General features: G+C 33.0%; 2 protein-coding genes across 3 annotated transcripts; both read right to left on the bottom strand.

The window, feature by feature from the left end:
- Positions 1–3,024: 3,024 nt before the first annotated feature.
- On the bottom strand, positions 3,025–7,574 carry LOC110712616 (probable E3 ubiquitin-protein ligase HERC4). 2 transcript variants are annotated; one of them, XM_021891092.1, is made up of 7 exons: positions 7,238–7,574; positions 6,187–6,219; positions 5,782–6,073; positions 5,313–5,677; positions 4,827–5,228; positions 4,205–4,589; positions 3,025–3,602 (listed from the first exon to the last, which is right to left on the bottom strand). In XM_021891092.1, the coding sequence occupies exons 3-7, from the start codon at positions 6,007–6,009 to the stop codon at positions 3,357–3,359; spliced, it is 1,626 nt and encodes a 541-aa protein (XP_021746784.1). In that variant the 5' UTR covers positions 6,010–6,073; positions 6,187–6,219; positions 7,238–7,574; the 3' UTR covers positions 3,025–3,356. The 2 variants fall into 2 exon arrangements, with proteins under 2 accessions (XP_021746784.1, XP_021746782.1); XM_021891090.1 differs by having other exon boundaries at positions 6,187–6,225; positions 7,238–7,573.
- Positions 7,575–17,694: 10,120 nt separating this feature from the next.
- LOC110712612 (ALBINO3-like protein 1, chloroplastic) lies at positions 17,695–26,589 on the bottom strand. The gene is made up of 11 exons (XM_021891087.1): positions 26,066–26,589; positions 25,742–25,852; positions 24,106–24,180; positions 23,533–23,593; positions 23,328–23,401; positions 23,101–23,205; positions 22,782–22,889; positions 19,599–19,702; positions 19,267–19,503; positions 18,858–19,182; positions 17,695–18,201 (listed from the first exon to the last, which is right to left on the bottom strand). Exons 1-11 carry the CDS (start codon positions 26,417–26,419, stop codon positions 18,136–18,138), a joined length of 1,620 nt encoding a protein of 539 aa, XP_021746779.1. The 5' UTR covers positions 26,420–26,589; the 3' UTR covers positions 17,695–18,135.
- Positions 26,590–27,139: the final 550 nt, after the last annotated feature.

The raw sequence follows: 27,139 nt of genomic DNA, 5'->3' as shown, positions 1-27,139 counted from the left end.
AGTGCTTATCTCTACTCTACGTAGATCGTGGTTGTTGCTTCTCAACGTCATCACCGGCACATGTCTACTACTTCCCTTTTGATCATGGGTTACCATACTATCCTTATTACCGCTCGATGCGTGATTCAGTTCCAGTCTGAGCATATGATTTTCTCCCGCTCCTACTGCGGGGGTGTGATAGAGAATATCCATAGAATATTCTCATCTTAGGTTTAGGATATATTTTGTATTAGATTATCTTTGATATATATCTATACATATCTTATGTTACCTAATATGATTAGATTTCTCATTGTAACCCTATAAATGTTGATCAATGAAAATCACTCTGATCAAGGAGTTTACATTATCTGACAATTTCAATTAGCAAGTTTATCTCATCTCCATCCCAATACTTTTCAAATCATATTTAATCACCTATATCTACAAAACCTATCATAAAATCATGTGCTCATGATGAGTAGAACTTTATTTATTTAGGAAACAAGGAGCAATAATAGATGTAAACTCAACAATAACACGTTTATTCTAAATTGAAAATATTTTGATTACTTAAAAAGTTATTGTTACTTGTGATAATGGCATGGATTTAATTTATTTATATGTGAAAGAGTGTGTGATCATAATTTTTGTTGCCTATGGAAGAGTGGTATTCAAATATCAACAAAATCTATTTTTAAATTAAATAGTACAGAATAAAAACTAACCTAAATATAAGAAAAGAAAAGCATAAAATCTCATTTAAAATAAAATTTGTAAAACAGCATTTTGAAATAATAATAAAACAAAAGGAAAGGGAAGGAAAGTAAAAGAAGAATAGCAATGTGAGAGAAAGAAAAAAAAATCATGCTTATTAAGTAAAATAAAATAAACACTTTGTAACAAAATATACTCGAAATATATATATATCACAACATGTGTCATACACATTTTTATAGTAATTTTACAATATTATTTCAATATTCGTTTATTAGAAAATACATGCAAAATGAATAGTTGCTAGGGTAAGTATATAACACAAGTAGTCACTTAAAAAGATATAAATTTTTGCAATTATATAAAAGCGCGCACATATATATATGATTATATTAAATTTTTAATTCAATTAAAAATAAAAAATCTATACTTATATACTAAAGTAATGCTCGTAGTTATCCTTAAATTACACGTAATTATAATTTTTTTTTTAATGAAGTTTGTTACTATATATCTAAAAAGTTTTGGTTTTATATTTAGGGATTGATAACTAAAAAATATAGTGCTAAATAATAAGAAATATTACGTAATAATATAAAATACTACTTATGATATTATAAAAAAAAACTATTAATGTTATGGTATATCATAATATTTATTTTTTTTAATGTTTTTTTTTACTTCTTATGATTTCGTTTTGTACAATTTCTAATAAAATAATATTGCAGAACAAGGGAGCCCCAGTTGATCTCACATATCAACCTTCTAGTTTATCTCCACTCACAACTTTATGCATTGAAATTTGTGTCACTTTATTATTTTACTTTTATCATTATTGAGAGGAGATAAATTCACATTTATCTCAGGGAGAAACTTGAATTTACCCATGTAGAACCAAGTAATCCCATATCCCTAAAGTACATGTGGCATCATCTCATAAAAAAATTTCTCGCCAAAAAAATTGTTACTTTTTTTTAAAAAAAAAAATGAAATTTGTTACCATACATCTTAAAGAGAAGTTTTGGTTTTATATTTAGGGATTGATACCTAAAAAAACATAGTGCTAAAGAATAAGATTTATTACATAATAATATAAAATACTACTTATGATATTATCAAATGGTATATCATAATATTTATTGTGCTTTATTTTTTTTTACTTCTTATGATTTGGTTTTGTACTAATAAAACGAATTATAAAATGATATTGTAGAACAAGGGAGCCCTAGTAATCTCACAGATTAACCTTCTAGTATTTATCTCCTCTCATAACTTTATACATTGAAATCCGTGCCACTCTATTATTTTACTTTTATGATTATTGAGAGGAAATAAATTCACAGATTTATCTCAGAGACAAACTTAAATTTACCCATGTAAAACCGTGCATAGCACGGGTTTTGAACTAGTAATATACTATTAATATGTAACTAGCCCAAGTTCAGTAACAAACTTTTTTTTTTCAAATTTTCAAAAGTATTAATAATTAGATATCTTAACAAACTTCTTCCTTTTTGAGAATATCCTTTTTTATAACAAAAAAAAAATGTAAAAAATAAACATTTAAAAAATTACTCCCTCCGTTTTTAAATACTTGCTCCATTTAATAGGGTAGTTGAAAGAATAAAAAATTATAAAAAGCCAAAGTAGTGGAAGAATAAGAGGAGAGAGAGTATTATGTTGGGTCCACTAAGTGTGAAAAATGAATTAAATATTGTAAAAGCTTTCCAAAAAGGAAATTGAGCAAGTATTTAAAAACGGAGGGAGTAATAATAACAAAGTTTTCTTAGCCGATTTTTTTTTTCCTGATATGTTAACCTGTGTATTATGGGGATAATGATGGGGATTACTGTAGTATATAAGTATTGATATATATAACTTAAACACTCTAAAATATAAAAGAAAATAAAATTATGATTGGTAGTTCATATTTTGGACACCAACTAACTTTTTACTTCCCCACCCCTGAAAATAATTTCAATTCATTAGAAATAACTAAGTAAAAAAAAATAACTTTAAAGAAATATAATAAGATAAAGATCAGTAACAATAATTTTAGAATAAAGTGAGGTGAACAACGTCTTAGTTCCTGTTCTGATTTACTGAAAACAACTGAACTGAACTGATTGAGGCTGAATTAAACTGAATAAAGCTTAAAAGAATTGTTTATGAGAGAAGGAAATTAGAAACTGAAGTGAGCTAAATTAAGCCGAAGAGAACATACCTTTAGTCTTTTGGTAAATGATTTTCCAACTCCCTTCACCTCTCCTTTACTATTGAACAGAATAAGAACTAATTATAGATATTACAAGCATTCAACAATTAAGCTATAAAAATTGGTTAAATTTTGGCTAAATCGGTACAGAATTAACTAAGTATTTGCTTCAAGATTAGATATTAAAAATAAATTACTAGAAACTATTCAAATAAATAAACTTCGACACCATAAGTGTCCATCGAGTTTTGGTATTTCAGGAGTCCATAATGCAAATCATTTTGCTTGATAGCGCCTTCTAACCCTAACTTCAACTTCAAATTAAACCATCTTACTTTTGTTTTTTTGGCTATGTACAGAAATCTACACAATAAGACCATGCAGTTTAAATGATGGCAATATAAACTTTGCAAATGAGAGGAGAAAGCAACTGATTAGTGTGTGGCTAACTACTAAGGTCAATTTCAACTAGCTCTGGACTCCCCCTTTCAATTTGATTCTCTCCAAGCTTTGCACCTAGTTGTCCTTTGTCGCCAGCACCAAATGCATAGAGTTTTCCAGATTCAGTGAGCGCAAATGTGTGGGCATTCCAAAAAATAGAATTAGTCAAACTTATTTGCACTACTCGTTCTTTTACTTGCTTCAAAGATGTCACTAGCTCTGGCTTAAGTACATTAGCATGTCGATTCCCCTATATGGAATAAAATGTATCAAACACTGAGAGATAAATGCATAAACATTGAAATGGGAGGTAAAAGCAGTGTTAAGATTGGCAAACAAATAAGGGTTTCAAGCAAAAAAAAACACCTAAATGAAATGAAAAGACAACTGCAAGATTGACTAACAATTTTCCAACAATATCAGAGTTCATGGACTCACAATAATAACATATAGTATGAGCTCATGGCTAAAAAAAATATGTGCCCAATTATGAGAATAATGAAGCCATAGTGAATTGGTGAATTCTATATAATGTAGTACTCCCTTTTAAAGCTTTGTTTTACTTCTAATCTTGGTGGGAATCTACCAGATATTGAACCAAGTAAATCCGTCCACTAAAGTTTATGTACATAGAAATTTCAAATTAGAAGCACCACCTTATTCAAAGGTGATTTCACTAAACATTGATGCTTACCGGTATAGTTGGGTTCTAACTTCTACGTGCATATAAAATAAAACATGATATTGTAAAATTAACACTTAACAAATACTGTAAAGTTTAATTTACCTAACACAACCAAAAAGTAACAAAAGAAACTTGACAAAAAAGAATGAAGTTCAAAGAATTCAAACCTCTCCATCAGTCCCATCATAGTGTCCAAGGCTTGAAGATTCTCCACAACCAAACGAATATACATCGCCATTATCTGACACTACAAAAGTGGTGTAATCGCCTGTGGCAACATGAATTGCCTTGACCTCAGTCAACCCTTCCACCACCTTAGGAGCGGATTCACAATCTTCATTTCCATGACCTAGACATCCATAACGTCCCCAACCCCATGTACAAACCCTTCCATCCTTACCGACAACAGCTGCATGCCAAGCACCGGCAGCCACAACCATGGGTTGAATATTCAATGTCTGGAATTGCTCAATCAATCGAGGATATTTTTCATCTGTTCTTGAACCATGGCCAAGCTTTCCTCCCAAACCACACCCCACAGAATACACAGACCTGACAAACAAAAATGCCAGATAACAGTTCATGTCATTGTACATATCAACACAACTACTCTGTAGCTGACTAGCATTCACTTAGTTCTACTAGGATTTTAACAGTGCAAAAAAACCCATATTCCAAGTACACTTATTGCAATCAATATTATATAAAAAAAAAGGTAACCAATGTTCCAAGTTTAAAGAAACCCAATGAATATAAACATTAGCTAAAAGGGGCGAAGAAATTGCTTACATGCCACCAGGCTGACAAGCAAGAGCAAGAAGATAGCAATATCCAGCTGCAATCTGCACAACCGGTATATTCTCAAGTGCACCTAATAAAGGGCGCGGTTGCACATCATTAGGATCTGTTTGGTGACCGAGTTTCCCATCACTACCCCATGAAAAAGTATAAACCCTTCCTTCTCTTGACAATACAGCTGTGAAGAAATTTCCAATAGCAGCTTGAACTACAAAGATGTCCTTCAAGGACTCAACAAGTTGTGGGGTATTTACTATTCTAGAACCTTGAACACCATATTCAGCTTCCCCAAACGAGTCTTTTCCGAAGGCAAAAACTTTTCCAGTATCACTGATCAACATTGTCCTCCCAGCCCCAGCAGTAGCTTGGATAATCCGGATGCCCTGCAGGGACCTGCACAACAACGAATTCTGTTAATTTTCCTTCCGCACAGAATTTCCCATTCAATCATAATCATCTATAAAAGAAATTTCCAACCTTATCAAGCGAGGCTGATACTCATCAGCAGAGTTCCCTTCAGGTGTAAGGCCGTGACCAAGCTGTCCTGAACTATTAGAGCCAAAGGAGTAAACAGTTCCAGTTGAAGTCACAGCAATGCTGTGTCCCGGCCCAGCTATTGCTTGCGACTTCTCTCTCCTACAGCAAGCTTCACCAGCTAACAAATACCTAAGTACTAGTTTCCATGATCCCCCACACCTTTGCTTCAAATCTTCCTTTTGTTCAGGGGTCATTGGTCTAAATATGGCTCTCTTTTGGCACATATCGTGAGCAGCAAGCTCAGCAATTGATAAATTATAGTCAGGGGCAAAGTTTGCCGGGTGCCTAAAGAATGAACAAGTTACCTGATAAACAAAAACAAAACCCCAATTCAAATCAGCAGCATCATCAATTCACATTTCACTAGTAGGATACATATTGGAAAAGTTAAGGCTATAGGAAGACTTGCCTCTAATTTCGCGAGGTCTTGGGGGTCTAAATTAGACGCTGTAAGGACATGAAGAACGATGGAAGGGTTAGCTGCCAAGGGAAATTCCCCAGGGACCAAGTCCCCAAAGCAATGTCTTACTTGACGAAGAAATGCCGGTCTAGGCGAGGTAACAAGCGATCCAATAATGGGTTGTTCAGGGATATTGCAGTATTGAATTGTCTCAGTCCCACTTGTCGTGGCATCCATGTCGGGCACTGCTGAATTCTTTGCAGTGCCCAAGCTTATCAATTAACAGCAACCAAACAAATTTCTGTAAATTTACACAATCAAACATTATCACAAAATGCAATACTTTATAAATTACAATAAAATTCAAGAATGCAATTTCTCCAACATTGATCAAATGATGGTGAAAATAACTACCTCGAGTTTATACTATTCAATAGTTAGCAGCACCTGAACCTACAAGCGAAATAAGTCATAATCAAACTTTCCACTCACATGAAAAACAATATTCATAATGGCCATAGAATGATGACATGCACAAAAATTAATTAAAGCACCGCATACAATAAGAAACAATCTAATGACTATACTATCTTCACGACTCGGATTTAGTTGTCACATTACCAGTTCTAGTTCAATACTTCGTATTAGCTATCTATGTGACAATTAATTCGGGACGAAAGAAGTGTATAATCACGCAATCACAAAGCTGTAGGGTACAATTATCCGCGTATTTATGAAAAAACAATAATCAAAGAACAAATTCTCTTTGATTATAACAAAAAACACAACCAAATATTCCAAAAAAACAATTAAAAGTTTCAGTACATGTCATGGATTCCCATCATCTCATCAGAAACTTTCAATTGCATGGAAATTAAACAATACCCAATTGGGCAAATAGGTATCCAAGTTTAGAATTTCATTTAATTGACCAAATTACACCCAAAACAATCAACAACAGAAATAAAAAAATAAAAGCAAACTTTTACATGATGATCATAATACTTCGAATTAGAGTAATTTGCAGAGCAAAAATCAATCTATGATCGATCAAATTAGTAAATAAAAATTGAAACTTTGATCAATAAACAAAAAATAAAGGCATACAGAGTGATCTTAAAGTTACCCAAAAAAAACAGGGGAACAAAGTGGGGCTTTTACTTATACAAATAGTAATCGAAGTTTTAATTTTGATCATGTAGTTAGATTAGTAAATAAACTGTCATCAACACAAAATAAACGACATAAAATTAACAAAATTAACAACTAATTTAATTTCAATTCAATTATGTATGTACAATATGATCACAACAGATCAAGCAAAAATAATTATGGGAAATGAAGATTACATATGATCAAAAAAAACCCCAGAAAAAATCAGACTCATATACATCCTTCAACTAATTGCCTGAATTTACACGAAATTTAATGACTGAATTTACACGAAATTTAATGAAAATTGGACCTTATAATTAGGATGGAATCCAGAAAAATAAAATCTTCAGGGTGTCAACTTTTTTATCTTGTAATTGGATGATGATAATGATCCATGGGAAAATATATCATATAAAATTTAAGGGAATTTGATTTTTTGGGAGAAGAAATAGGAAATTTGTTGGGGTTTGTTTAAAATGAAAAAATAAATAAAAAGATAGAAATTTGGGAATAGTTGTAAGTGAGAGAGGAATTCTCTCTCTTTCCTCAATTCTCTCTTGTTTTGGGCTTTGGTGTACGTTTCTTAAAGAAAGGGGAGCAAGCAATAGCAATAAGCTTTGATGATGAGGTGTCTATTTGGTGGTGAACCAAAAGGAAATGCCACAATCTATAACATACACACATTATGTATATTGGGGTACTACATTTTTTTACACGTAAACTATTTTGGGTGAACTATGGTTTAATTGTTTTTACTAGGGATGTCAATGGGGTGTGGCGGATCGAATGTTGGCCTTTCCATCTCCATCCCCATCCCCACCTAACATTTTCATACCCATCTTCATTCTCGAGGCGGATCCAATTTCATCCCCATCCCCGCCCTGGCGGATACAACTCCAAAACCATCACCGCCCCACCCTCCACTTGGATATCCATCCCCACCAAAGACCCGCCTAATCCCTACCTAATCTTCGTCTCTCAAATACACGATCCTACATAATTAATACAGATTATAATAATAAAAAAAACATTCTTAAAATTACACACCTTTTTATTTATAATATAAGTATATTACAAAGTATTATAACTAATATTTTATTTCACGTAATTATTTTATAAAATAGTATAGAAGTATATAATTTTGCTTTTAAAGATATATAGACGTGGGTATGAAGTGGGGATGGGGCGGGTACGAAGTGGAGCGGGTGGGGCAGGGAGGGGATGGGGCGGGTACAACTTTAAATCCACCCCCGCCCCATCACTCATGGCAGGTATGGTTTTTATCCCCATCCCCGCCCCACCACCCGCCAAATCAAGACCCATCCCCGCCCCACAAACATCCCTAGTTTATACCATTATTTGGTTAAACAGGAGTCTTGTGGAGTACAAATAGTAATACGACTAAGGCCCTGTTCTTTTGAGCTTCTGGGCAGAGCAGAGCAGATTTCAGCCGAGCAGAGCAGATTTGATTATTATTATTATTATTATTATTATTATTATTATTATTATTATTACTACTACTACTACTACTAATATTATCGCATTATTATTATAATCATTAAATTTTTAAAGTTAAATATTTATTATTATTATTATTATATTAATTATAATAATAATTATTATTAAATATTATTTAATTATTATTATTATTATTAAAAATTCATAATTAGTATTATTTTTAAATATTAGCTATTATATTAATATTAATTTTTATTATAAAAATCAATTATTTTTATTATAATTAATATTATTAGTTATTAAGTATTATTATTATTATTAAATATTAATTATTATTATTAATATTATTACTATTAATAATTTATTATTATTAAATATTAACAATTAATTGTTATCATTATTATTTTTATTAAATATCAATAATTAATTATTGTTATTATTATTATTATTATTATTATTATTAAGTATTAATTATTATTTTTATTAAATATTATTTATTTATTATTATTAAATATTATTTATTTATTATTATTCTTATTAAATATTAATTATTATTATTAAATATTAATTATTATTATAATAATTCAATATTAAGTATTAATTTTAAGTAGAGCAGGACAGAGCAGAGCAAAACAGATTTCAGCAGAGCAGAGCAGAGCAAAGCAGCTCTAAAGAACGGGGCCTAAGTGTAACGATTTATTTTGGCTCTGATACCAATTTTCACGTTTTGATCATCACAATACTAGGGTTGGTTAAAGATATGTTCAACAATAATTTTTCGTTTCTAAAAGATATTGAAGTAGAAGGTTGGTAATGTAAGAAAATCAGCTTGTTTAAGGCTTAGGTATTAGTACGAATAATGATTTAATGATGTAAAATCAGGTCTTTTGTTGAATGTAAAATCAAGTAGTAAAAAAATGCAATACGGGTCAAAGAAAATTTGTCAAAAACATGTACAAAATTTGCATCAAGCTTAGCAAGCTAACGATCAGCTACTTCATTGTAATTAGATGAGGTAATAGATTTAATTTTAAATTTAATTTAAGTATAAAAAACGGTATATTCATTAGCCACATCCGCACATATAGGAAAGGTATCTACTTTTTTCAATTACTTGCTACTACAAATGTTAGTTTTCCAATATGTCACACACTACAACAAGGTTTTGGAGTTTCATAAAAGAAACGTTATGTTGTTAAAATTTTTTGTACAAACTTCCACATTTTCATCCTTACATATGTTTTGTCACAAAAAAAAAAAAAAAAAAAAAAAAAAAAAAAAAAAAAAATCCTTATATATGTAAACTTTTAAGTGGAAAATTATCTTTAATTTTGACCAACTAATATCATTGAAGTAATCGTTTTCAAATTCCAAAAATTATGAAATATCTACTTTTAAAGATAAGTACGGAAATTCATAACCTATTTTTTTTTTCTTCTCTTCTCTTCCCTAATTTTAACTATGCCCCTACCACTCTGCAACCACATATTGGCAACCATCGCCCCAACCACCACCACTTGGATCAACATTGCCACCCTAACCTCCTCCAATGCCACCTCATTAGCAACCGGCCTCTCCCACACTTATCTCAATATATCCTCTAGCCCCACTAGCTACCCTAGACCCAACACTTCCAACTCAATGGACTAAAGAACTAGTTTTGCACAATTATTAAGGATCATGGGGACAATTTGCCACTTCGACCGTTTATTATTAAGAAAATTACTACATGATTCCACGTTCACTAAGATGAGGCAAATTATACACATAGACAAATCATAATCCCATTGGAAAACGTGATACTAATTTAACATACCTTTACTACATCCTCATTCCACAAACAATGACAAAATTCCAAATTCATAGAAGGATCAAATAAACTATATATCGGATTTGGTGTTCCACCCAACAACTCACCTTCATGATTAATCCGGATTTGGGGATAAGTTTTGGGTGATTAGGTTATAATCCCCTTCCATTTGTTATTCCGGGATCAAACACGAGTCATCTCTACCAAGTATATTCTCAATCACCACTACATCAACATCTAATTGGTATCAAATAGACTATATATCACATAATAATTTTGTCATATTAGAAATATAAATATAGTTGTAGAAGTTATTTTTAACATCTTAATTAGACCGAGTATGAGACGCGTGTGACAGTTCTTTCACTGATGTGTCCATATGTCAAGGAACAAAAGCCAAAAGTTGTATCACATTTGTAGCTTTAATTTACCTTCTTTTTACTTGGAGAATTGCATTCTTGTTCATTTTTTTTAAACCTTGCAAAGAGACATCATATCAAAAGGGAAAAATTGTTGTTGAATAATGATTTGTGTAATGAAAAATTGTCGTCAAACATTTTTAGAGCAAGAGAGTTTGTCGAAATGAATTTGAATCTTGGAAAAACATGAACTCGTACTTCTTATCATCTTAGAGGTGATATCCGAAAATTGTTGAGATCTCAAATACATAATCTTAAAAAATTGTTCTGCTCGTTTTTTTTTTGTTTTGCTCACTTTTCACATTAAATCAGTCTTTTTAAATTTACTCACTTCACTTCATTCTGTTTTTGACATGTTTCTTTTATCATCTTACCACTTTAATCCCACAATAATTATTACGTATATTTTCTTTTCCATACGCATTCTCTTTATTTCGCTCACTGTTTTATACAGTACAAACTCATTTTTTTTTATATTTTTTTCTTACTTTATCTTACACCCATTCACATTCGTCAATGATTCTTAATTAAATTGTGTATCTACCGTCATCAAGTGGAACATTAGAGAACAAAATAAACACATGTGAATTGTTTTACATTGGATGATGTTATGAGATCAAGATAAACAGTTTATAACCTTACGGGGCGTTTGGATTGTGGGAATGGAAGTTTGAGGATTAAAAGATGAAAATGGAATTGGGAATTAATTGATGGGAATACATGAAAATATGTCAATACCATGTTTGGATAGTGGGTGGGAATATATAAAGAATAAATAACAATTTTACAAAAATTCCCTTACTGAGATTATTATTTCATTCTTTTCATTAATGACAAAAATGTCATTTTCATCCTATTCCCATTCTCATCCATTTATTACCTACCCTCCCTAGGTAATAAAAGGGTGGGAATTCACCCATATAAAATCCATCCTATTCCCAAACCCCTTTTTATTCCCATTCCCATCAATCAAACCAGACTTATTTTTTATATTGGGATTAAAACTCCCAATCCCACCCTCAATTCTCATTTACCAAACACCCCCTTAGGAGTTACTACTTATATTAACAATATGTCCTATAGCATAGGCTGACGTTACTCAATAAAGTTACAGTACATGTATATATTTCATTGCTTTACAAAACTTGCAATTGCTGAAATAGCTATACTAACAGCATAAGCATAGTGTCACGTATAATCTAATACAAGTAATTATTTTAAATTGCAATGAAATGGACCCTAAACTCCTAAACACTGATCAGAAGTGTTCAATCAGAATGAAGCCCTACAACTTGAAGCTGCCTCCCTCATACATAAGGTTATGAAATAAATTTCATTTGTTCATTGATTGGAAATTTAAAATCCATCAAATTCAATTCAAGTTTATCAAATCTTTAATCAAGTTGATTTTGAACAATTAATTAATTAGTACAAACTCACTATTTTGCCGACATTATATGTTGTAACCAAATAGTCAATTTGAACAAAGTACCTCTTTGATACTAGAGTATGCACTCCTCGTGAGAAAAACTACACTATCTTAGCTTTGAACCCCCTCACGAATTTTTTTTCCTCGTGATTTGAGGAACGTGAGATTTTCTCACATATTAGGTAAGCATCTCAAGCCTCAAGGCATCGATCATACTAACTTTGTGAAGTGGGCTCACAGTGTGACTAACGTAATGTTTTTTTTTTAGCTTAGCTTATCAAGTTGTGAATAAGTCATTGTTAGAACTTATCTTTTTTACTCCGTAGTATATAATCAACTAAAATGTAGTTAAGTAATTAAGTTATCCATTGACACAACACGTTAACCCAACCAACCCGCACTTCAAGTGTGTTTATGGTTGATCATCCCGTCAATGAAAATTAATAGGTAGTTAGATCAACAATTTATTTAAAGAATCATGAGGAATGAATATAGTGTAGAAGAGGAACCGATGGAGATTAAAAGATTAAGGAAAAGGGTTTATATGATTCCTCATTCTATTTAAGTAGTACTCCATATCTGATTTTCACTTATCTAACCTTATCTTATCTGAACTTATCCGAACCTATTATCTAAACTTATCTGACCTTATAAAATTTATTTTTGTGGCAATTTGTATTTGGTAATCCTTATAAAAAAACTTTTTAAAAAAACACTTATTTTATCTTAACTAAACTAAGTGAAAATAAGATGAACATAATCAGCCCTAAGTGGACATGCTCTTACAACCTTTTGCTCAATTCTTTTTAAGAAGATTATATATCATGGGATTAGATGATTCATTTTATAGAAATTGCATAACCACCTTTTACAATTACAGTATATAGTGCCTGAGCGATGCTCGTTACTAGATTATATGTATGCACTCATTCATTTTTCAATATAACACCAAGTAAAAAGATAGATATAATAGCCATCAAATTTTAGCCACTCGAATGAGTCCTAGACATGAATTGCCAAAAAAAAAAGAATAAAAAAATAATAATAATAATACAAAATCCACTTTTAAAAAACATTCCGTGCCTTAAGGAAGGGATATGGAATCTCTTGTTCATCATCCAGTTATTTTCTGATTTGTTTTTGGAATTTCGGTAACCTATCGTTCTAGGGTTACTGTCATTCCTTTTTAGTATTTTTTTTTTTAAAAAAAAAAATCTACTCTCTTGTATTGCTTTTCTTAACCTTTAACACAAAGTCTTATATGTGGCTGGCCACACCGTGTGGCCAGCCACTATAGGGGTTACTTTGCTAGTGTAATGGGGGTTACTTAATAGTGTTAAAGGGGTTACTTCATCATTGTTATAGAGTTACTCGGTCAGTGTTATAGGGATTACTTAATTGGTATTACAGGGGTTAATTAATCAATGTTATAGGGGTTACTTTAAGTGGTCACACGGTGTGGCCGGCCGCACACAAGACGAACTAAACCTTTTATGATACGAAATTACGAAGTGTAACTTTGATAATGGCATGATGGAGCTACCTCAATTTATACAATTATATGTGAAACCATTCAGACAATATAACAACAATATGCTACCTCCGTTATATATTACTCGCAACAAAGGAATATTTTATGTCTTACAAATAATATCCCTTTGTTGCGAATAATACGTAATGGATGAAGTACATACTTTGTATATATCATGAGACTAGCTAAAAATACACAACTAATACTGGTACCGAGTATAAAATATGGATTTACATACTTGTATAGTTGTATATAAGTTAGTTTATGGTGCAAACGCTTTACAGAAGTGGGGTATCGATTTTTTTTTTTTTATTGCTCTAGTATTATGTTACATCAATCTTTTAATTTGTACTGTAAAAGTAATGTAACACATAACACTCATGTACTCCGCAAGTGATACCATAAGCAACGCATGATTCAAATCTCTCAAGCACATGGGCATACAATGCAAGCTAAGTACTAAACCAAGAACCAACCACACTTAACATGGCAACATGCGATAAGAGCAAGCAAGCCCCCGCTATCATAAGCAATATATCCGTCCGTAACTCTTTTGTATGGTTCATAAATTATAATGTGGACGCGGATTGGTTATATACTTAAATGTATGTAGTACTTCGTAACTCAGTTTTGTCGAGAACTTTCACCAAAGTGTTACAATAACTTATGACATTAACTTTATAATGTTGCTTAAAAGTAACTCCCCGGTCCAGAATTAGGCCTTACTTATAGCAACAGATTGGAATGCATATAACTAATTTGAGTGACGACAATTTGATATTCATAATAACATTAATCAACTATCATAATTTGATAATCAGAACACCACTAATAATCCTCCGTTCTTTTTAATCCTAACATTAGGGATTTCACGCTTGCTAATGCACATTTTATAAATGCTAATGCACATTTTATAAATTAAATATCTTAAGCTCTATAGTTGTAAGAATTATAAAAGTTGATATTAATAAAATGTCTTTCGAGATGAAGTAACAAGATCTCACATGATTATATTTTTTTTCCAACGTATTAATCACTAAAAACGTTTAGAAAAGTGTGTATAGATAATGTAAAATTCCAACCCATTAAAATAAATGTAAAATTCCGAACATTGTAATCAAAATAATAAAAGTTTAGGATAATATGACTGCTAATACCCGTACGATCGTACTATAATGACCCGTGGGACATGGCCTAACAAATATAAGGCCCTCGTCTTAGAAATTGGGTAGCAATAGTCTTAAAAGCTAGCTAACATCCAGGCCTTCCTAGCTTGAAAGGAAAGTACCACTAAGCATATCAATTATCAAAGCATGAATTCATAACAACTAAATGCGTTTCAACTTTGAAGCATATACTCTGGCTTCAAGGACAGTTACTGACTTTCACATGGATATATCACGATTTCGCATCTAGGGACCATGTCTAGTACAACTAGGAAAAGTGAACCGTAACCTACTTCAAATACAATTTATGTTTTCGTTGCATATAACTGTATATAATGATATAGTACTATACTTTTCTCCAAATTGAAGTTTAAGTGATACTCCAATACTCCATACTAAATGTTTTGGATTATTGAGTGAGAAAACCTAAGAGGTGACTATATGTTTTGCATTCATTTCTTGACCATATTATACGTTTATCATATCTATATTAGTTTTTGGCCCAAGCAATGTCACGGGTCATTATATTTTTGCTATAAAAGGTTTTATAATAAAAACTATGTGCTAAAATACAAATATAGATTAAATTAGTTACAATTGTTGTAAATAAACAAGTAGTCTAGTACAAACAGTATAAAATATTTATGTGTAAGGTTAAAAAAATTATCTCACAAACAATGAAACAATGTCGGTGCATCATGATGCAAATCACTGACTTGAAAACAAATTTCCGGCGCAACCAAGGTGCTCAATTGTATTTGCCGGCACGAACGAACCCTAAGGTTAACACACCACTTCCACACAAAGACACTCGAATTTTTTTGTTAGGGGTTACCTGAGTTTTAGTCAGGGGCTGCTTGAATTACTCGGTCAGGGGTTACTTGAGTTACTCGGTCAGGAGTTACTTAAGGGGTTCGGACAGGGGTTACTCGAGGGGTTCACTCGGTTAAGGATTACTTAGTCAAGGGTTACTCAAGTTTCTCGATTAGGGGTTACTCGGTCATGAGTCGGTCAAGGGTTACTCGTGTTTCTCGGTCAGGCGTTACTCGAGTTTCTCGATCAAGCCACATACAAAAAATTGTGACTCGAATAACCCCTGACTGAGAAACTCGAGTAACCCCTGACCGAGAAACTCAAGTAACCCTTGACCGAGACACTCAAGTAACCCCGCAAACTCGAGTAACCCATAATCGAGAAATTCAAGTAACCTCGGAAGGCCGGAAACTCAAGTAACCTCTGACCGAAAAACTGAAGTAACCCCTGACACACGGTACAACATATGAAAAAATTGTGATAACTTAATGCAAGTCTCTTAAATACAAGTATATTTAAATGAAATGTAGGATCAATATATTTAATGACCTAAGAATCACTATAGATGATTCTTTCTTCCTTAAAGAATAACTAGAGATGATTTTTTATCTTTCTTATAATTTAAAAAAGTATGAGTAGCTTACTTGTACATCTTAGCTGATTAAGATGAGATAAGACTTAAATTAAAGATAACGTATCCTTACTTGGACTTGTACAAAAAAAAAAAAAAAATTAGGCCTGGCATTGTCCCTCATAATAGGAGCCATCTGGGTTAGAATTAGTTGATGTGAATACTGAATAATGAATATGTATGTCTTACTTTGATATGCAATCTTCCAACCAATTAGTAATAAGATACGTCTTCAATAACAATTTACATCATGATCGAACATAGAGATTCCTATAATTACTACTCCTATTTCTTTTCTAAAAAACAATATGTGAAATCTACATATGCTTCTTTTTCTAATCAACAAAGTGCGTCCACATCAAACTAATACTCCTTTCGTTCTTATTTGTTTTTATTTATATTGATTTTAAAAAGAAACAATAAATAGAAGAACCGTAATCTTACAATGAGATGATTTAGATATATAATTATTGAGTAGAAGATTGAGAATTGTATAGCCTTCAAGGCGAAGATTAAATATAAGAAGTTGACATTAAAGTAATTCACATTCTAGACCTAGGCAATAGTGAAGCTCTTGAAAGAAATATGAAGAATAAAAGAAAATATAATTTTGTAACATTTGGAAACCTTCTTTGTGAGGAGGTTCAAAGTGCATTAGATACAAAGATGGAGGAGAGAGGATAGTCAATTTCTAGGGATCCAAACTCTTCTCTTATGCAAAACACCATAACTTTGGAAATTAAGAGGAACAATTGGATCCACCAAAATAAGGAAAATGATTTTAACACACCAAATATTGATTTTGGCACACTCATCGTGAAAAAAAAAACATAGTTTTTTATATCAAAGGTGTGTCAAAATCAATTTTGGTGTATCAAAATTAATTTTCAAAAGCAATACACAACATAATAATTCCTCAATCCATTTAGTTTTCTTAAACATTTGTTTGATTTGTACTTCTTGTTGTTTAAGGCCTTGGTTCCTTGCTTTTATTAAACATATTACTTGTAGAACATAGTAAATAAAAAAAATTACTCATATTATTCCTAATATATTTACATATTCTTTTCAGCTCAATTTCAGTCCAGTTCGTTCCGTTCCTAATTTTCTTCTCTCATAAACAATTCAGTTCAACTCAGTAAATCAAAACAGACTTTATTTCTATATTATTTACTACCTCCGTTAATGGTTATCTGCAACTTTGGGGTACATTTGTACGAGATAAGATATTCAAAATTGCAAATAACCATTAACGAAGATAGTATAATTATGTATGGTCAAACCAATTATAGTGCTTAATTTTCAAAAAAGGAAGTAAATTAAGTAATTAATATGTTCGAGGGTTGCTTGTTAAGTTGCATGATAGTAATTGTCTAACTGATAATTTAATAATTTTAAAGCCTTAAAAGGAATAATAAGTCAATGTCTTCCTGGAAACTCTGTTCTTAACATGGTCAATAAATAAAACAAAGTAAAAGAGAATTCCTGGAAACAAAGTACAAGTAATACGTACACGTCAAGCATGTGACAGCTTTGAATTCTTGCATTCTTAATGAAATAAAATTTTCTCAACTCATTTACATTTTTCGTATATGATTATGATGTACAATACAATCCCTCCATAAGAACTATCTGAAATTCAGTAACAAAAGGCGAAAGCGTTGGATATATATATTGTAAGGACTACAAAGTCCTACCTCTTTACTACACTCAAGAGTATTCTATCCTTGCCTGGACTACAATGTACGTCTCAATTGGCAATGCTCGTAGAGCAAACTGACTTGTGCGTAGTATTTCTCAAGGCGAATTTGATGATGTATGCAAAACAGAATGACTTCTAGTTACCCCAATATCATCACTGATATATTTTAGTTGATATCACATAACTCCTCAGCAAAATAGGACCTTCGTTGAAATCAAGCTAGAGCTTCTTTTTCGATATCTGAATAAATTAAGATGTCTCCCCTCCAGATCTTTGGTCCACAGAGCCTAATCTACTGTGTGCTTCGACAGCTTCCTGGAAAGAAATAACCCATATCTTAATAAAACATTCTCATTCTATTTTGAAGCAAGCAAATGTAGTACTCCGTATTAAAGCTCTACTTCAACTGAAGTTGGAGTTTAGTCATTTGATGATAGCATGAATTTCAGTTTGAGTTCTCTTGAACTATAGAACAACCTTTTTAAAACCATCTTTCATACTTTCCGGTCTTTCTCCAAGTAGTGTCAAGAGTTTAATGCTAAATTGCACAAAGTGTCACCTTAAACTATATGAAATGAGACCTAAGTTATTCCAAAATCCAAACATTGCTCATGGAAATCTCACAAAGGTTGTTTCCCATTTTCGAAACTTCACCTTTTCTTTGAATGACCAACTTATTTTTCTTCCTTGAGGAGCAAATGACAATACGTTTCTAAGAATCTTTCTAAATAAAGAAGACAAGACTCTAATACACTCCTAGTTAAAATTATTTTTGGCTAACAAACAATTTTGGAGTCATAAGAAAAATAACTAATTTGATGATTTAAGCTCATTCCTGATCGTGTGTAGAAAAGAGAGTTTTTTTATTTCACATTCCGTTTGAGAGCAACCTAGGTTCCAAATGGCCGATATACCTTTCCTAAGATGTGTCAGTAAACTCCCAAATTAATATGCAGGAAAAAAAAAGGTACCTGGTTTACATCTTCTGAATCTTGTCCAGTAGAATCATTAATTGTCCGATTGTTTTCACTCGTGAGTTCAGGTGCATCATGATGTTCCTTAGAAGAAGCATCAACACTCCCATTAATAGAGGTAGTACCATTAGAGGCGTCAACACTAGTTGTTGCAAGCTGATTTGTTTTGCTTCCAGCCAACTGAGCTCCATTTTCATTTGAGTCATCTTGCTTCTCAAGTCCATTCATCTTGGATGCAGCATCTACTGTAGGTGCTTCATTTTTCTTCTCCTCTTCCCTTTGGCGTTTTCTTCTAGCTTCTTCTTCCTTTAATTGCTTGAACCTATAAATATTAGAGTTAAGATCACAAAAACAAAAACAAAAACGAACTCCAATGTCAAGGATAAGTATTGAAACCCATGATCACCTTTCTCCTGGCCGTAACCCTGTGGAAGGTGATTTTTCTTCTGTCTGGGTTTTAGTTTCAAGGACAGTTTTTGGAGGCGGTGTTTGCTCTTTTAGTATATCATCACTAATGGTTTTAGAGGACAATGTTTGCTCTTCTTTAAAAATTTCATCACTAAGCTTCCCTATTGGATTCTTTGCACCCCCCATCTTCTGAAGAAAAACTTGCTGAAGTGTGCTTAAGATATTATTTGTAAACCTGAAAAAGAAATCAAAGTATCAAACCATAGTTGCAGGACTAAAGAAACATAATGAAGGCTTCAAATTTAAGCACAATAGCAAAGAAAAACTAACCAATAAAGGCTTAGGCCAGAAGGCACTGAAAGCGCAAAGTAGCCAATCATCAAAGGAAGAACTTTAGTCAGTGCTTGTGAAGTCTTCATATTTGGATCGTTTGGCTGGATGTCAAAAGAAATGTTATGCCGCCATATAAGAAATTGATAAAATCAAGAACAAAAAAACTCTGAAAATGCCCTAAATTAAATTTAGAGAGCTAAACAGTTCTGACAAGAGGTGCATAACTAATTGCTCAAATCTTTCTTTAAGTTGTATGCACACAAGGTGCTAAACATCCGCTAGGTGCTAGAACAATTGGAAGCTATGCCAAAATCTTCCCAACTTAAAGAATTGTTTAATCACTATTAACAAGATAATACATTAATTAATGTTATTTTCAGAGAAGACTTATATCCTTCGACAACTAGAAGGTTTGTTCTAAACATTAATCTTGTCGATCAATTTGTAATCCACTTTTCGTTCAGAGACGGACATAGATACACAAGAACAAATGGGTTGCGGAGGAGACCGTTAGAGGCATGAATACAAGAGAACAAATGTGTAGCGGAGGAGGTCATTGGGGTTCAATTTGCTAAGTTTACTCTAGGAAGTGTGACTCACTGAGTGCTATTTTATCATCGATTAAAATTACAAGGCTTCCTCAAAACAAAGCATAATAACTACACGGTACCGTCTGGGGTGATACGGGGAAATATTGCAATTATTGTCATGACTATGAACATAATACAAATGTCTGCAGTGATCTCAGGCATGTTATAATGATGATGGGAAGATTCCAATTCCAAAATTGTAGACTCTGCCTACTCTAAGGTTCATAAATACAAATTAACACAACGACTAAAGTAGTGATTGACCTTTGTCCATTACTTTGGTGTCGGATTATTATCAGTGATCGACCTTTGTCCATTACTTTGGTGTCGGATTATTATCAGGTCTAAGGTGTTTCGGTAGACAACAAATCTACATTCAATATTTGCAGCAAACATATTCTTAAAAAGTTAAGGTGCGAAAATGTTCCTTTTAAGACACTCCAAGAAAGTTTTTAACATATGCAATCGCACTCCTACACATACAATTGCAAAATCACTTCTTTTTTTTTTTTTTTTTTTTTTTTTTTTTTGAGGAGAATTGCAAAAATCACTTTAATTGGGACATCATGACTAGGTTTTTAACACTGAATTCCAAGTAATTGATGATTTTGAAAACCCTACCTTTACTTTGGAAAATAAGGTTACAATATATAGGGGAAATTGCCTCTGCTCTCCATCAGAAAGTCGAGTTCTCCACCGTAGTATGATCACTATTCATAAAGACGCAACCATACCAGATACGACAACAACAGTTTGCAGAATTTAAGATTACTTTTTTACAAAAAAAAAAAAAGAAATTAGGAATTTAGGATTATTAATGTATACAAAGAAAATAAAGAAAAAAGTTTTAAAGCCATATACTGAGAAGAGGAGAAAAAAAATAAAGAAGAAAGTTGGAGTCTTGAAAAGCTAACCAACAAAAAGAAAATTGCATTGAATATGTATTGAACTTCGCACTTTCTCTATAAAACCTTTGCATCATATCACTAAATCACAAGCATTACATAAAATTACCCAGCTTAATAAGGATATATCTAATTTTGGGGCCCTAATACAAGAATCCCGCAAGATTGGAGGAAGAGCACCTTGGTCCCGATCTATAAAAACAAAGGAGATGTTCAATGCTATTCTAAATATCGAGGGATCAAGCTTATGAGTCACACTATGAAGTTGTAGGAAAAGGTAATTGAACATAGGCCGTGCATAAGCATTTTAAATGACCAATTTGGTTTTGTGTCCGAGAAATCCACTATATAAGCAATCCATTTGATAAGACAAATGATGGACATTTATAGGGTACAGAAGAAGGATCTCCATATGGTTTTGATTGATTTAGAGAATGTCTATGACAAGGTGCCCAGAGAGGTACTTTCTGGCAATGTTGTAGAAAGGTATTCCACGGCGGTACGTGGACCTGGTTAAGGATACGTATTGGGATGTGTAAAATGTAAGGACGTGTGGAGGGTTGACAAAAGATATCCCTATTACAATTGGATTGCATCAAGGGTCTGCGTTAAGTCCTTTTCTTTTTGTAACGATTTTATGGTGTGTTGTTTGTGGATGATATTGTTTTGGTGGATGAAACTAAAGATGGGGTTAATGCCAAATTGGAGCAATGGAGGCAAAGGTTGGAATCTAGAGGGTTTAAGCTAAGTCAGATTACGATTGAATATTTGGTATGCCGCTTTAGTACATAAAGGAAGACAAGCAATGATGTAATGTAGCGAGTTTGGACGGAAGGATTCGACCATGAGTGAGTGTTTTAGATATCTTGGGTTGAACATTCAGAAAATTGGTGACATTGATCAAGACGTGACCCACAACATTAAGTCGGGGTGGCTTAGATCGAGAGTGGCCACGAGAGTGTTATGTGACCGAAGCATTCCTTCACAATTGAAAAGGAAATTATATAGGATTTCCACAAGACTAGTGTTCTCTATGGTACAGAAATGTTGGGCATTTAAAAAGGGAAAAATCTAAAAAGATGGAGGTTACGGAAATGCACATGTTAACATAAATGTGCGGGAACAATCTAAAAGATAAAATCAGAAATGAAGTTATTCGCAAGAAACTGGGTGTCAAGCATTGCAGGTAAACTAAGGGAAAATCGCCTACGTTGGTTCGGACGTGTAAAACGAAGATCTAGGGCACACCATTACGAAGAGTGGAAGAGTAAATATGGTAGAGGGAGATCGAAAATGACTTGGTTAAGAGTTAGGAAAGATATGAAGCGTATGGATTTGTATGAGAATAAGGTATTTGATTGTAAGGAATGGAGGAAGATTTTAGTGGATGACTATACGGAATAATCATTTTTGGTTCATGTAAGCCTTAAGCATGCTAATACAAGAAAAGCTCCCCCCCCCCCCCCCCCAAAAAAAAAAAAAAAAAAAAAAAAAGAATTAGAGCCTTACAAGAATCTCATATAATCAACTCGAGTTTCTTTTTTAATCAGTAAGAATCTATTGGACCAAGACCTCAAGGTCATAAGGTGAAAGGTGAAACCCTCACCCACTGCACCAAATACTACTTGGTAGGGGAGAATGCAAAATGACAAGAACTTAATAGAAATCAAAAGGAGTTGACCAACCTGAGATGCCTGCATAATCTGGACTGATATGTACTGTGAAACAACCAACAACACTGGTAGAACAAGATATGCAGCAGTATCTGGCCATCCAAGCGGTGGATGACCATCCTGTAAAAGTCAAAGACTAGTGTCAAGAGGAAATCTAGATAGTGAAAGTAATCCAAGAATTTTCACCAAATTTCATCGATTCAATGATAGTATGGTTGCATGCTATGCTCTGAACAAATTAATGCAGTTTAACCATAGTTTCTAGTAAAACCAACATTTTGGAATCAACATAAGAGCACAGATTGAGCACAAGAAGTCGTTAATAACTTACAACGAAAGGGAAAAGCCAAGATATGCCAGTTCCACTTTGCCGATCAGCAATAGTAGTAGGACCAGCAAGTGAGGGTATCCAAAAGAAACCCTCAGTCAGAAGTCCCTACAAAAATACATGAGAACAAGAAGATATGAATGATCCAATGCAACATTCACGCAGTAATGTAACAACATAGAAAGAAAAATAAATCTGAGAGTTATTGAGTACGATTTGTGCAGTAATACCTCGTTAGCAACATTTGAAAGGGCTCTATAAAGACCTATCCAAACTGGTATTGTTGCCAGCGTTGGCAGACATCCTATAATAGAAGGAAAGCATTGAACAAGTCACAAAAGAATATATATAACAGATTCATTATGCCAGTGGAAGCAATATAGTGAGTGAAAGTAAAAAGATAAAATTGCCCAAGAATATGAAGACACCAAATACCTGCTAGTGGATTAATGCCAGCGAGCTTATACAGACGAGCCGTCTCAAGTTGAATCCTTTCCTACATGCATATAACAGAATAAGCTTCAAATCTTGAATGGCTATCTTTCTTAGCACCAGCTTCCAATTCCAAAGGGGCATTTTGGAATGAGGCAGCAAGTTCAACTAACCAATATCTCCCCAAAATGGGGAGGCAAGTAGAGATATTACTCCAGCTATTTAATACTGTCTACATCTATAATCAGGTCATATTTGATTTTGGCAATCAACATATTGATAATAGAAAGGGAGTGACAATGGAATAAAAAATTAAAAAATAAAAAATAAAAAAAATAACTGGCTTATTAAGTGACGTTGAACTGCAAAGACTAGAATCACTAGATAGCCACTGAGTCACTGACGAATGAACAATAACCACATAATATGTCCCTGAAGACTACCATCATCCCCAAGACCCCAAACCATATGACCACAAGAAGAGAGAGCATAAGAAACATACAAAACCATTACAACCATGACAAAACTAACCTTTTAGGGAAGAAATGAGTTACTGAAGAGAGGACACAAGATTACCTGATCTCCAGCATATCGCTGCTGGATAGCCTTAATTTGAGGCTGCAAGGATCGCATAGCCATAGCAGATTCCACCTGCAATAAAAGCATGCTATTTCAGTCAAATCCCTAATCTTCCATCTAGATCCAGATAAACAAAGTGATGAGACAACTGTATGCAGTGCTGTTACATCAACTTTCAGCAAAAAAAAGTGCTGCGGAAATATAATGACACATATATATATATATAGAAACTTCTAGCATTTGATAAATGATTCAATTGATTCTTCAGGTAATTATAAATTGTACAATCAGATGGACATTAGTAGCAAGCAAATGAAAACCCATACAGGAGATTAAGAAAAAATGGCAATATGGTATTAGTCTTCAAGCTCTGCTCCCAACAATCACAAACCAGACAGAGGTCTTGATAGCCAGAAGGCATTGTTATACAGCATAACAACACAATCCCAATAATTTTTTTTCCAAACAATCACAATCTTCGTCATAGTAGCTACAGATGATTACAGCATCAAAGACCTAATACTTCTACAAAGAGCAAAATTTTCAGTTCCACACCAAATGTCTCACTTCAATTTATTGAGCATATTTTAGCCTCGATTGAGAAACAGGTAAGTCTTACAAGGGTTAAAACAACCAATTGGAAAGACATGGTCATAATCCTCCAAGATATTAGCAAATAAAGTACACTTTGTACACCAGCCCTTCCTATTTGATAGAAAAGGATCCTATTACCCTGAACCGATCTTACCTGGTATCACTATGGAGAAGAAGGCTCCAACAAGAGTGAACAGGCATGCTTTTCAGAATTTGATTCAACATCCAGGGCATGAAGGCAATAATACCACTTATCCTTTTCAAATGAATATGAATGAAAATATTTTCTTGCTCATCCAAGACAGTGAATCCTAGTCTACATGGAGACACAAATGCGAGCTAGCCTGACTCCTGGTCTAATGCTCGCAGCACTCCAGTGGAATCCTCACAGACAGAAAAAGCTTGTAGTCAGAATGATTGGTTGACATTGTTTCTTTGGCTTTTTGATGAGAGCCACTTAATAAAGGTAACTCTCTATTGAAGGTAGGTGTGTATGCTTGTTACACAAAAGAATTAATTTTTCAAAAGAAAGGTCCCTACTTCAATTCAAGTAGTTTTTGTAACTTGGGGACAATTAAACCATTGCTGCAGTGCCGGCTAATAAAATAAAGTCCTGCAGAAAAACTAGGCAGCTAAGTTGGTTTAGAAGGTTGCATCTTAGGCAACATTCCACACACACATCGCATTGAAGACTTCCTCTTCCTCTTCTCTTCAATCCTTACCACACTTTTCTTAAAAATCAAATTACAAACCTTTGACTCCAATTAAATCTAATAAGCCCACTCCTCCTAACCAACTAGCTTTAGTAAACTTGATTCTTTTCCTGTTCATCTGTTCCTATCTCTATTGTTTAATTTTTTGTAACATAAATGCCTTTACATACTACTTCGTACTATCCTAGCATTCACAAAATGAACAACATTTTACATGAAACACTCAAAAAAAAAAAATTCTCTCCTAATTTCAACATTCATTTAACAAGACATTTCCTCTTCCAAAAATAACCAATATATCATCTCAAATAAATAAAAAAATGTACCTGTTTCTTGGACAAAGGAAATGTGGCAGCCTTAACCAGCACAGTTAGCAATATAATTGCAAACCCATAAGAATACGGTACATGTAATGTTGTCAATCCATCCTTCAACACCTATTCATTCAATTCAACTTTAATTCCAATTCAAACTAACACAAATAAACTCAAGTCGCAAATAGTAGGTCTTGTATACAACGAGTATATATGTACAATTTTCCAAAACTTCGGGTGATTTAAGCATGTTGTATACAATACACCCGTTGTAAGGCATTTGCCGCCATTCAAATAAATAAAAAACTTGCAATTAAAAATAACCCTTTATTGTACCTTAAGAACAGTTTCCATGGTAGAAGTAATCCCAGAAAGCCAATCTCCATTTTGTTTGGTAGTAGTATTGGAAGCATCAACAACATCAGAATTAGCAACAGCAGCATCAGCAATGGTGTAAAGAATTCCTTCAGCTCTACCTAGCAGTTCTTTGACAGTGCCCTCGAAAATTTCCGGGTCGGGTAATTGACCCGAGTTCAAGAACCCGAATTTAGCAACAACAACAAGTGGGGTTCGATGATTTTGGTGCAGAAAATGGGTTCGGTGAAAGAAGGGGGTTTGGAGGGTCCGAATTCGAGATGGGTATGGGTGGAAAATGGGTTTGAGTCCGAGAGGAGAGAGAAAACTTGACATTTTTAGTGGAATTGAAGAGGTTTTTTGATAAACCCTAGAAAGTTGGGGGGTTGAATTTACAGTGAAAGATAGAAATAAAGGGAGGTGAAGAAGATGGACAGGATATTTTTGTGAGAGAGAAAGTAGTGCAAATTTTGGGAATTATTTTTTGCTGAAATTGGTGAGCTGAATAGGAGGTTGAAAATGGGTGTATTGTATGGCCACGTGCAACTGGTATTGTGGTTGATAAAACAAGTGCAATTTGACTGGAATTGATTTACCACATGTCAACTAATTGGAGCTGAAATAAACTAAACTAAAATTAAGCTGAACATAACATGGCCTAAGACTTAAAAATTAGCTGAACAGAACATGGCCTAAGACTTAAAAATTCGACTTAATATTTTAGTAGTTAAGTTGAGATGTATAATCTAACTCAACTCAATATTCATAAACAATTAAATGTAAATAGTTTTGGTGGACAACGACTGAACAATACTCCTTAATAATCTTCTTTTTTGAAAACAACAAAAATAATCTTAGTATATTTGCAGTTAATTCTTAGATTTAGATTAGTGAAAAAAATGGAAAGTAATCAAGCATTCACTTATTTGACTTCATTTTTTGTTTTTTAAATTTTTTTGTTAAAAAAAACAAATAAAATATCACTAACATATTGCAATGAAGAGGTGTTTTTACTTTTTAATTGTCAGCTTTTAAAATTAAACCTTTTTCTTTTTT

Source organism: Chenopodium quinoa, unplaced genomic scaffold (genome assembly GCF_001683475.1).
Source record: "Chenopodium quinoa cultivar QQ74 unplaced genomic scaffold, ASM168347v1, whole genome shotgun sequence".
In the NCBI taxonomy this organism is placed as follows: Eukaryota; Viridiplantae; Streptophyta; class Magnoliopsida; order Caryophyllales; family Amaranthaceae; genus Chenopodium; species Chenopodium quinoa.
Note: the sequence above shows the minus strand (reverse complement) of the source record. Positions and strands in the feature narration are given on the sequence as shown.

Excerpts from the sequence above, each read along its gene's own strand:
- LOC110712616 (XM_021891092.1), bottom strand. The coding sequence starts at position 6,009 with ATGGATGCCACGACAAGTGGGACTGAGACAATTCAATACTGCAATATC. Across the intron at positions 4,590-4,826 it reads GCTTGTCAGCCTGGTGGCAT|GTCTGTGTATTCTGTGGGGT; the intron begins GTAAGCAATTTC and ends TTTGTTTGTCAG. Across the intron at positions 3,603-4,204 it reads ATGATGGGACTGATGGAGAG|GGGAATCGACATGCTAATGT; the intron begins GTTTGAATTCTT and ends TATTCCATATAG.
- LOC110712612 (XM_021891087.1), bottom strand. The coding sequence starts at position 26,419 with ATGTCAAGTTTTCTCTCTCCTCTCGGACTCAAACCCATTTTCCACCCA. Across the intron at positions 23,594-24,105 it reads AGCGATATGCTGGAGATCAG|GAAAGGATTCAACTTGAGAC; the intron begins GTAATCTTGTGT and ends ATATGCATGTAG. Across the intron at positions 19,183-19,266 it reads GGGTTACGGCCAGGAGAAAG|GTTCAAGCAATTAAAGGAAG; the intron begins GTGATCATGGGT and ends TAATATTTATAG.